Below are 12,629 nucleotides of genomic sequence, written 5' to 3'. Positions count from 1 at the left end.
CCTACTCATGACAATAAGTTATTATTATTATTATTATTATTATTATTATTATTATTATTATTAAGGAAAGTTGTAATTGCATTGGGAGCAGTTTAGATTTACTAGACTAACACCTGGATTGGATGGATGTCTTATGAGGACAGATTGGACGGGCCAGGCTTGAATTTGTGGAGTTTAGTAGAGTAAGGGGCAACTCCACAAGAATAGTCACAGTGCAGCTGGCCATTCAGTCCATTGAGTCTGCACTGGCTCTCTGCTTGATTGAAACATATAGGTCCGTAACTTCCTCAGAGTGGCAATCTCTGTAAAATTGCGTGGTGAGACTGGGAATGGGGAGGGGTTGGGGGTGTCCAGTCCGTGGTTGGATCTTGGTTATTTTTAATAGTTATTCTGGGGTTAGAAGTGATTTCTTTCCTTTAACTCTTTCAGAGTAACTATTAGGGTAAAACTGGCAGAACCATTTAAATTGCTTCTGTCGGATGGTTCCCAGCCCAGCGCAATTGTCCAGAGGAAGTTAGCACTTCTGGGCAATGTCTGGGTAAACCCTTACGTGGCAACTGTCTAGAGAGATACCCCAGCGCATCATTGGGGTACCCCCTAAATGCTACATTGTAGGTTAAGGGCCGACAGATCCTGAAGGGTGGTGGAAGCAGAACCTTTGAATATTTTTAAAAGGCAAAAGCAGATAGATTCTTTACAAGAAATGGGGTGAAAGGCTATCGGGGGTAGGCAGGAATGTGGGGTTGAGGTTATAATCAGATCAGCCATGATCTTATTGAATGGCACAGCAGGTTCAAAGGGCTATGTGGCCTACTCCTGTTCTTAATTTGCATGTTTGTATGTTGTTAAATGTTCGTAAGGTTTTCAATGGATACTGTCCATGTGGTGTTTGTACATTCTCCCCATGTCTGCGTGGGTTTCACCCCCACAACCCAAAATTGTGCAGGGCAGGTGGATTGGCCACACTAAATTGCCCCTTAATTGGAAAAAAATAATTGGGTACTCTAAATGTTTTTTTAAAGTTTTTAATGGATAGTACAGAGAAATGGTGATGGCAAATGGAGCAAGTAGTACTTGCATCCACTCCCTTACAACCTGACATCAAAAATGCAGATGGATAGCATTAGTCACTGAAATTCCTACTATTCGTGACTCTCATGCTCCCAATATATAGTATGCCTAAAAGAGTCTGAAATTAGGTCTACAAAAGTAATTCCTATCAATTTTATGACCTGGAACACTGGAGAGAAGTAGATTCTGCCACTTGTGATACTGATTTCCAGTTTTCACTAAAATATCTAACTTGACTTGTTGCCTCTGCCTCCAAGGGCTTGTCTACCACCATATTTTCCCCAAGCGCCATCCCCAGTGTGGGGCGAGGGGTGCAAAACAGCTGGACCAATCCTGATGTTGGCAGCTGCTGACATTATGCAGATGACCTGATCGTTGGAATTCTTAGATCAGGCATCAAGATTTAACGATAAGCAATGAAAACAAACCTCAATGTAGTTTGTCAACCAAAAGCAGTTGGGATCCGTATTCTCCACCGTGAAAAGGACATTACCACGAGGGATGATGCTTCCTTCGGGAATGGCTTTAATACGAATTGGTAAATGTCCATTATGTTTCTGAAACAAAAGATTTCAAGGCACTTTCAGATGGATCATACTATACAATGATAATGAACTTTATTAGCGTCACAAGTCGACTTACATTAACACTGCAATGAAGTTACTGTGAAAATCCCCGAGTCGCCACACTCCGGCGGCTGGTCAGGTATACCGATGGAGAATTCAGAATATCCAATTCACCTAACAAGCAGGTCTTTTTGGACTTGTGAGAGGAAACCGGAGCACCCGGATGGAAGCCATGCAGACACAGGAAGAACGCAACGACAGTAACCCAAGCTATTGCCAGATCTGCTGGGTTTTACCAATTTTCTGTTTCTACTTGAGATCTCCAGCAACCACGGTATTTTGCTTTTATTATTGTAGTATACTTCACTGTATTTTCTAATAATACAAAGGCCTAAGATCTATTTCACTCAATAGGACATAAAAAAACCCATCTTAACAGGTGGTGCACAATGCATTGTGGGAACAAACAGCAGCCTATAATTTCAGATGTAGATTGAAGCAAGATTCAGAAGTCCATTTAAATTAGTTTTGCTTAACAATAACGAAAAAAAGGTTTTCAGAGCTTTTTGTAGACTTCAGAAATCAAATAGATGTTTTTGCAATCACTGGAATGTGTCACCTGACCTGGGCATTTGTGTAGGCCATTAAGCTGCTACGGGTCAATGTGCTCCAGTCCGTGGGTACTATGTTTTCAAATCACGTCCCACAATTACATTGAGCAGTTCAATTGTGAGTTCCTAAGATGCAACTTTGACAGAGTGAAAAAAGTTCAGTAAAAGTTCTGGATTATAGGGAATAAAAGCACAGCAGTTACTGCTGAGAAAGATCATTTAAATCCCCCCAAAATAATGCCTTATTTAACGAGGGCAACTCAAGTTCAAGGTGTGCGTCTATGGATTGGTATTCAAGCATGAATCACATTACTGACAGTGACATAGCTGTATTTGCAATTTAACTGTGAAACTAATACATAATAAAAATGGTAAAGAAAAACATTCCGCATCATGAATATACTCATAGGATTGATCTAAATAGAACTGCTTGTACATTCTAATAACACCCTGAAGGGATAGATTTTTACCTTTACAATGTATCGCCATCCTTCCTCATGAAAAACAGACTGCTTGAAATGAAGATCATAGATTTGTTTGGCTTGTTCAATCTTTTCCTCTGTCACAACTGAACCTGTATAGGATGTATTAATGAGGCAAAATGGTAATATGTCAATGCAGGACCCAAATGAATAACTGAATGAATCTGTGTCCCAGGACAAACTGAAATAGTTAGGTACTAATAGTACTCCCCTGGCCATAATGGGCACAAATCAAAATTGCACTCCTCTTTCACCAACCAATTATTAAAAGACCAAATAAAAACTTCTACTTAAGTGTCAAACAGTGAACAGTGTAAACTGCAATCTACTTTAGTCATGTTGCTGCTTAACATAGTCATTCCATTCCTGTGAAACTAATAGCAAGACGGGAACCAGGGAGAACAATTCATATCCTTTACCCTGCCAAGTGTTCAGAACTATTTTGTAGTAATTACAGATGGAGATTGAGCTGTAATGGCCATAGTATTCCTGGAAATCATGTGTGTTTTCTCATAGAATATGTTAGTCTGCTCAAGACTGGCACTTTATGCCAAGAGCTAGAAGAGCTTAGAAGCTGTTGAGGCTTGGGAGCATCTTAGAAGGAGAAAGAGAGAATTTGCGTGAAGTTGTAGACCAGAGTTAAATGAGCTATCAGAAATCAAGGATATCGAAGTTGGAGTCACTAAGCAAGAGGGCAGTGAAGCCCATGTTTGAGCTGCTGTGTCCACAATCATGAGGTACTTCAGAAGAGTTGGAAGGTCACTTAACTAAATGTTAGCATAAGGACCCCAAGAAATCTTGTACCTTGAAGAATATCAGGAACACTGAGGAGAATCACAGTGAATTCCTGAAAGCTGTGGCACACCTTGGTTTGATCCCAGGAGAAGAGGAACACTTAAGATCCTGTAACGAATAGGGAAACGCTTAGGTGGAAATGAAAATAGAACACGAAGAGTCCTGTTGTGATTTACGGGCTTAAAGAACGAGAGTTTACAAAATATAGTTTCAATTTGTTTTCCAATTTAAGGGGCAATTTAGCGTGGCCAATCCACCTGCCCTGCACACCTTTGGGTTGTGGGGGTGAGACCCACACAGACACGGGGAGAATGTGCAAACTCCATATGGAAAGTGACACGGGGCCGGGATCGAACCCGGCTGCTCAGTGCCGTGAGGCAGCAGTGCTAACCACTGCATTACCATGCTGCCATAAAATGCAGTTTCAAGTTAGAAATACTTGCATTGTTTAGCTCGTGTAGAGTAAAAGTTTTTTTGTTTAAAACATGAAACCTTGTGGTGTAATTCTTTCAATTAATAACTCAAGTGTTTGGATTTAAAGGTTAATTGCTGACCCTCACCTAAAAATAAGAGAGAACCACATGGACACACGGGGAGCGATAGTGGAGGAGTGGGGAGACAGGATGAACAAGAGAACAACAAATAGATGGAAGGAATAAGGGTGAGAAAAAAAATTCAGAAAACAAAATTTACACTGTCAGCATGCAACATTTTACAAACAAAATACAGAAAATGCTGGAAGTATTCAGCAGGCCAGGCAGTAAGTTAGTCGGCAGAATTTCATCCAGCCCATTATGGCAGAAAATGTGGCAGCCAGGCCCACTTAATCAACTCCTTGCAGCAGCAGAAACTCCCGCAACTATGATGGAAGCGTAAACGGGCCATTGCAGGAAATTGGCCTGCTGGTGCTGGAATGTTGATTGAGGCTCATCATTGAGTCAATTGACACTGATTATCTCTGAACCCACCAGGATCTATCAGTAGCTCAGGGATTAAATGCGGATGGCACAGCTATTCCGTGCCTCCCGAATGCTGCCATTCAAAGACTTTGCCTGGGCTTTCTTGGGGGTATGGGCAGCACGGTAGTACAAGTGGCTAGCACTGTGGCTTCACAGCGCCAGAGTCCTAGGTTCGATTCCCCGCTGGGTCACTGTCTGTGCGGAGTCTGCATGTTCTCCCCGTGTCTGCGTGGGTTTCCTCCGGGTGCTCCAGTTTCCTCCCACAGTCCAAAGACGTGCAGGTTAGGTGGATTGGCCATGATAAAATGCCCTTCATAACCAAAAAGGTTGTGATGGGTTGTTGGGTTGCGGGGATAGGGTGGAAGTGGGGGTTTAAGTGGGTCGGTGCAGACTCGATGGGCTGAATGGCCTCCTTCTGCACTGTGTGTTCTATGTTGTGGTTGAAAGGGTGTCCCTCTTTTAAAGAGATATAGTGCCTGATGGAGGAACATGGCATAGGGAAGGCTGGACGGATGCAAAAAACTACCCCCTGCCTTCAGCTCACACTGGGACTGCTGAAAAATAGAGATCTGCCGTCCTCTGATTGACTCGCAGCTTGAGAGATGATATTTCTGCCAACAGGGTTCTATATCCTCAGGTACACCTGGCACTGGTCAGTTAGGCCTCCCCACAGAGGGGACATGGGTTTCCCCTCCATTCTCCAACTGGAAGGTAGGATCCACCTTAAGAACATTAAATTCTGCCCAACGTTTCAGGTCAGTGATCTGTCATCATAACTCAGAAATGTGAAACATTAACTCAGTTTCTCTCCCTACAGGTGCTACATTTCCAACAATTTCTGTTTTTATTTCAGATTTCCAACATCTGCAGTATTTTGCTTTAGCATTTCATGGCAGCGAAGAGGTTTGAATAGAGCTCTTGCTGCTATAGTATGGGGCCTTAAGGGAATCTGCAGCATAGCTAAAATTCTAGGCCAACTTTCATTGAATTCGGCCTAGTTAAGGATGTGTTCTAGTGAATCCCACCTCTCAGCCAGCATATAAAAATGCAAAATAAAATTAGAATTTCTACTAAATTGTGGCTTGTCTACTCAATGGTTTACAGTATAGATTTTTGTTTTAAACCCCTGGTCAACAATATTTTACCTGACAGATATTTTTTCAGGATATACTGTAATCCAAAGAACACAATTTCTTTGAAGTCATCAGCTTTTCCTTTACGACATTCAAAATAAGAGTAGATTTTACAGGTGTTCGGTGGATACTGTTTGAAATGGGTAACCTGAGGAAACATTAAAAATCTTTAATGTCAATTGTTTTAAGTCTCAAAATAAAATTTACCCACCTCAATGGTGAACATTTGAAAGACAGCTGTCACATTTCACAGGCTTTTAAAAGATCAAGTTGTCAAGAGTGCAAAGATGGAGAGAGGAGAAAGACAGAGAGAAAAGGAGAAACAGATCATGAAAGAGGGGAAAAGAAAAAAGCAACAGAGCGTAGAGGTGTGAGTGGAGAAAGAGAATGTTAAAAAAAAAGTATTTGTGTGAAAGAGCCATACTACACAGTTAGACAGACAATTATGAAAGATCAATTATATCAGTGCTTGTCATTAACCAAAGTACAATCCCACTGTTGTTATCTAGCTCTAGCTGCAAGGAATCATTTAACAGGCAGACACAATGTTAATATAAAATCATGGGGCGGGATTCTCCGATCGGCGATGCCGAAATCACGTTCGATGATCGTTCCGGAGAATCCCCATTTGCGCCAAAATTGGGGGCTGCGCCACTTTTGCAATGCTCCGCCCCCTCAAACACACCTTTGGGACGGCCTCAGGACATCACCTCAGGCCCTTCCCCGATCCTCCCCCCTCGATGAGCTGAGTTCCCGATGGCATGGAACACTTAGGGTGTATTTTTTCATGGACCCTGCATGGCGGCAGCGGACTGTTTCCAGTCAGTGGGGGGGGCGGGGGGGGGGGTGCTACTGGCCGGGGGTGCTTGGGCGAGGGCTGGGGGGGACTGGTGGGGGGTGGTACGGTGGTGGCAAGGGTGGTTATGGGGGACATTATTTTGGCAGGCTGGGTCCACGCGCAGCAGGCGCCATGTTGCACGATGTGGCCACCGAAGGCGACCGGCGTGCGCATGCGCGGCCATCGACCCTGCCATTCTCCGGCCGTATCTACAGGTAAAGGGCCTTTACGATGCACGGCTGCTAGCCCCCACCGGATGGAGGATCGGTGCAGCTGTTGTTCCATTTTTTCTGGCGTAAAATGCCACTGTTCCCATGCCAGCGTCAGCACTTAGTCTGGAAGTCGGAGAATCCAGCCCCTGGCATTAGTATAACCTAACAACTGTAAAAATCAAGATTGTGATTCCATTTGCTACATGACGAAACAATTCCAGTCGCTGCCGTTCTCAAAGGGGGCTTCCGCTGGCAGCAAGATTGACTATTAGTTTCAGACATCAGAGCTTTCTAATATGCAAATAGAGGTGGAATGATGACCAAGTCATCGACAACGAAACTTTCAATTGCCCAACTTCCCAACTCATTATCATGAAATCGGGAGATTTCTGTAGCCATTGATTTGTTCAAACACACCCTCATTTCCATCTTTGATGCTCATTTGATATTTTTACACCTTTATTCTCTCCATTCTGTTTAGCCTTTTTTGTTTCCTCAAGTCGGGGGTGGGGGGGGTTTTGCAGATGAGCGAATCCGGACCACAGCTGGCTGACCTCGATTGAAATTTTGCTGGACAGACAGGAAAAGGCAGAAAAAGCACCAAAACATATTTCTAATTTTTTTCTGTGTAGCTAGGAGGAGCAAGAATACTGTTCCAGGCTACAGAAGAATGATGCAGAGTGCATCATTTCTAACAGTAAAAGCTATTCTGGACAGTCAAACATGATCACAGCTTAGACAAATATTGTCATTCCTTCAACATTGTTGGTCAAACCCTTGGATGTCCCTAACTCACAACATTGTGAGAGTGTGTTCATATGTAGTTTAAAAAACAAGGCCCACCATCACTTTCTCAGGAGCGACTAGAAATGGGCAATAAATTTCCAGCAAAATCCATATCCTGAAAATGAATTAAAAATACCACTGCAATATGTTGTGCTACAAAATGCAGCTGCAGAAATGGCAATAATAGAAGGCACGGAAATAAAATGTCCAGATGGTTGTAAATGTTTTCAAGCAATAATACTACAAGATTACATCCTTGATTGCTAACAGTAAAATCTCTGCTCTCCGGATTTTATGTAACATTTGCACTGTTTTCCAAATCGGTGGAGTGTAGCACAGGTTTTTAAACAGTCACCTGCTTTCCTTTGTACGATCAACAGTGAAAATTGCAATGTGGGAAGATGACCTTTCTTCGAAGGTTACCTTCACACTGCAAATGAAGCAATATGACAAAGAGATTTTGCTTCACAACAGTAAAAAGTGATACTTAAATTCAACGTTAAGGCCCAGCTCGACCCCAAAGAAATTCGGAGGAAGGCTGCTACTTTCTTCATTATTCCAACCTCCTCCAGTCAGGTTGGGGTCCCTGACTGTAGATTCACACTACCACTGCAGTTTATTTTTTCATTTTTAGAGTGTGGACTGGCATGGCCACGCTCATTTTGCATGCAAATACAGCTGCAGCATTTATTGTGCAACGTGTTTCTCCAGGAAAATAAAGTAATGAAATTATGCTATCATATCAGGCATATGTGGGCAGTAATTTACACTAACAAAACAGCTGCTCTCCAGTGTCATGATATGTATATTGGCTGGGATGTAAAGGCTTAACAAGTTAATGGTAATGATTCATACCACGAGAGGGCAGCACGGTAGCATTGTGGATAGCACAATTGCTTCACAGTTCCAGGGTCCTAGGTTCGATTCCGGCTTGGGTCACTGTCTGTGCGGAGTCTGCACATCCTCCCCGTGTGTGTGTGGGTTTCCTCTGGGTGCTCCGGTTTCCTCCCACAGTCCAAAGATGTGCAGGTTAGGTGGATTGGCCATGATAAATTGCCCTTAGTGTCCAAAATTGCCCTTAGTGTTGGGTGGGGTTACTGGGTTATGGGGATAGGGTGGAGGTGTTGACCTTGGGTAGGGTGCTCTTTCCAAGAGCCGGTGTAGACTCGATGGGTGAATGGCCTCCTTCTGCACTGTAAATTCTATGAATTCTATGATAACCACTGGACAGTCATATATATATATCATGTGACTCTGGGATAAGAAGAGTGAGAAGATTAGATAGAGAGTTGTGAAAGGGAGCAGTTGTATACTTGAGAGTTCTGTAAGTTAGAGATAGCATAGTTTTAAACAACAATCTTCTACTTTAGGAATGTGAACGAATCTTAGTTCGCAGTGTAAATAAATTAATAGTTTTGTTTGTTGACAAAGCTTTGTTCAACACTGTGTATCAAAGCCATCCAGGTAAAGCAGAATAGAGAACACAATTTCCAGGCCATGTGACTTTAAGAACCGTGATATAGTTGAAGAATTTGCTACAAAATAAACGTTTCAGTGTACAGTAATCCTTTTAACTTTGATGCTCTGGGATAAATCAAAAACTCAGTGCTCAAATTTGCACAAATTATTTGGCTTCAAAATTTCAATACAAGATGGTTAAATTTGAAGAGGGTAACCACAGTTTTTAAAAAGAGGAAAGCAAAACAAGTTTTCAAATACAATTATTCAGTTAGTAATGTAATTTTCTTTAAACCAATATTATTTGAGTGAAAAGGTGAGATTTCTGCAATGACATGCAATGATACAATTCTTTATATAAACACTGGGTACTTTACAGTCGGTGAATCTGAGCTGCTTTTATTACTTAAGCATTAACAAACAGTTTTTAAAAACTTATATAAAATTGTGCAGGTTGAGCAATGAAACTGGACCCCATTGGCACTTGTGCGCAAACACTTGTTCACAACTGCAAAAAGATTTTTTCCTTCATCCCAGAGTTTCAAAAAACCTGCTGAACAACAAGAATGGGTATATAGATTCCAAGTTGACAAACTGTAAAGGATTATACTCTGAACCATTATTTTGAGCAATGTTCCACTCTCCTATTTGTGGATAATATTACATGCACTCAGCAGTGCAACCTCCCACCAGCAGGTGGCATCAGACATCAGTCATGCGACATCCAGCTATCGGCAGAAGGCTGCAAGGTGTACATTACGACAGTCACACATAAGGGTAGTTCCAGGAGAGTCTCATGTAATTCTATGATAACTTGGTCTGCATTGCATTTTGATTGTTACCTTACCACTTGTACATCAATAAATCATCATTCTGGTTAAGTCGCCTATGCAATGTAGTTCTGTACAAAACTTGCAACGAGAAGATCACAGAAAACAACATGCAACTGGGAGTGCTGAAGATTTTAGGGTAACATCGGAAAAGGCAAAGTTAAATCGTTTGAAGAACCGACCTGGTGAACTGTGACCATTGGCGACTCAATGCAACAAACGACACTGAAGTTCGAGGTGGAGGGTTTACAAGCACCCCACCAGCTTCAAGTCTTGGATAATGTAGACGAAAACTGGCGTGTTTCAAACAGCAGTTTAAGCTCTATGGGCAGGATTCTCCGACCCCCCCCCCCCCCCCCCCGCCGGGTCAGAGAATCCCCGGGGGGGGGGGGGGGGGCGGCGTGAGTCCCACCCCACCGCTCCGATGCCGTAGTCTCTGCCGCCGGTTTACAGGCGGGATTTACGCCAGCAATTCTCCGGGCCCCGATGGGCCGAGCGGCCATCGTTTCCTGGCCAGTCCCACCGGCGTGAAATGGACATGGTCCACCACGGCGGGACCTGGCTTGTCAGCCATCTAGCGGGATCCTCGGGGGGGGGGGGGCGTGGGGGGCGGCTCATGAGGGAGGGTCAGGCTCCGCTCCGAGCTGACACTCACTAGTCCGGGGCAGTGTATGTCACCTTGCTGTGCGCAAGGGACATACACTGAGCAGGCATATCATGTCTATGGACACACTAGTTAAATTTGTTCATGTTGTTTATACCAAACCAAAAGTAAAGATTTTAATCATGTTTGTACATAAACATCAATATCTCCAAAGGAGGGGGATGTGGTGCTATGCCAGTGGAGAATATTACATGTACTCAGCAGTGTGACCTCCCACCCAGCAGGTGGTGTCAGACATCACTCCTGTAACATCCAGCTATTGGCAGAAGGTTGGAAAGCGTACACCAGGACAGTCACACATGAGGGTAGTTCTAGGAGAGTCTATGATAACTTGGTCTGTGTAGCATTCTGATTGTTACCTCACCACATGAACATCAATAAATCGTCATTCTGGTTAAGTCACCTTAGTTCTGGACAATACTTGCATGAACACGATCACAGAACACAGTATTCACCTGCCCACTGGCCTTTGTGTTGGAGCAACAAATGCTTCAAGGCAACGGATATACCACAACTATTTTTCATCTTGTCAATCCAGCTCACCTGGAGAGAAACAGGGCTGGCTATTTGGGGGAACAGATTCTCCACTTAATCCTCTACCCTAGTGAAGGTTCAGAAAGTGTCAGTCAGGATTAGTAAGTGTTTAAATCCAGCACACGTTGTGTGCTCACACTGAAAGAGTTAGCAGGCATAAAAAGTAGAACTTGTATAATAGAAACAGTGAGTTTTTTCCCAGCTGTTCTATTCCAGTTGCAGTCACTGCCAGTGGCGGATGTATCAAGTGTGACTATTGCTCGTTGCAAGGCTGCAGGTTGATCAGTCAGCCCCACTGAGTCCAACACCGCAGGGCACAGGTAACAAAGAGGCTGACAATGAGCAGCTGACGCCCGGCTCCCCGGCTGCAGCATCAGCCTTTCACTCTACCTTGTAGGAATCGGTGGCCAACAAGATGTTGAAGTCGAATGAAGCAACGTCGGGTGCAGTGGCGGCGGCGGCTTCAGCCATAGCCCCACGCACTGAACTCTGCCCCGGACTAGTGAGTGTCAGCTCGGAGCGGAGCCTGACCAAATCTAACGTCAACCCTGACACAGCGTCACAGCCCACGGCGGAGACGGGACAGAAACCAGCGCAATCCCGGATTTACACCGGAGTCATCCCGGATTGCCGATCTTCGGGAGTGGAGTAATCTAGGAATTATCCTGGATTAATCCAGAACTCATCCCAGATTTCCGACTTCTGATGAGGAACCTGGAGTGATCCCAGAGTAATTCAAGAGTAATCACAGAGGGATCCCCAAATGCCGGTGGGTGGGGTGGGGGGTGCTGGAGTAATCTCGGCATAATCCTGAACTAATCCAGAAGTGATCCTGGATTGGTGGCTCCCGGGGTTGGAACCTGGACTCATTCTGGAATGATCCAGGAGTGAACCCAGATTGTGCCAGGATTTCCGACTCCTAGGGAGTCTTCCCTGAGTGATCCGAAAATAATCATTTAGTCCAGGAATGATCGCGGAGTAATCCAGAAGTGTTCCCAGACTCCTGATGAGAAACCTGGAGTATTCCTGGAATGAAATCAGATTGTTCCCAGAATAATCCAGGAGTGATCCCAGAGTAATCCAAGAGTGATCCCGGATTATCGACTGCTGGAGGTGGAACCTGCAGTGAACTGAGTTGGCATGGAACAGCTTTTCTCTATCCTTATTGGTTTGCCTTTTGGTGCCTTGATTGGCCTTTTGGTTAGAATGTCCCAATTGAACCAGATTTTGAGCCGGAGGTGAAGAAATGGTTTTGAAAAATTCCTTTTTACCCAAACTATCAGACCAGAAAATGTAAACTGAGAAAAGTACATCCCTCTGAAGGGGATGGCAAAATCAGGGATAATTCAATTTTTGCAGAGGGGGTTTGAGGGGTAGAGGAGAGGATCAAAAACTGGGGCTGGACTCTCCGTTTCAGCGGCTTAGTGCCGGCTCGAGAATTCGCGGGAGGTTTACGACCAAAAGTTCGGCGCCGGCCCCTCACCGATTCCAGGACCAGTGAGGGGCTAGCAGTGGAGCCGGCTGAAACTCCCAGTTTCCCACACCAAAAATAGCTCATGAGATTGCTGTTCCACTGGTTTTAATGATGGTTACAAAATGTCTGCTGACAGAAACAAATATATATGCAGAGTAAAGTTCCACTGGGACAATCAAAATGATACTCCCTATCCGGGCCGACCTTTATTCTATG

General features: G+C 44.0%; 1 protein-coding gene across 1 annotated transcript in view; it reads right to left on the bottom strand.

Moving 5' to 3' along the window:
• The window catches only part of nampt2 (nicotinamide phosphoribosyltransferase 2), a 69,593-nt gene extending 58,140 nt beyond the window's left edge, over window positions 1-11,453 (bottom strand). Inside the window, exons 1-4 of the mRNA XM_038810563.1 lie at window positions 11,330-11,453; window positions 5,630-5,765; window positions 2,719-2,822; window positions 1,500-1,628 (exon numbers count right to left, since the gene is read on the bottom strand). Coding sequence (XP_038666491.1) covers window positions 1,500-1,628; window positions 2,719-2,822; window positions 5,630-5,765; window positions 11,330-11,410 — 450 coding nt within the window. The 5' untranslated portion in view covers window positions 11,411-11,453. The remainder of the gene's footprint in view (window positions 1-1,499; window positions 1,629-2,718; window positions 2,823-5,629; window positions 5,766-11,329) is intronic.
• Between the last annotated feature and the right edge of the window lie 1,176 nt (window positions 11,454-12,629).

This window comes from Scyliorhinus canicula, chromosome 11 (assembly GCF_902713615.1).
Source record: "Scyliorhinus canicula chromosome 11, sScyCan1.1, whole genome shotgun sequence".
In the NCBI taxonomy this organism is placed as follows: Eukaryota; Metazoa; Chordata; class Chondrichthyes; order Carcharhiniformes; family Scyliorhinidae; genus Scyliorhinus; species Scyliorhinus canicula.
Note: the sequence above shows the minus strand (reverse complement) of the source record. Positions and strands in the feature narration are given on the sequence as shown.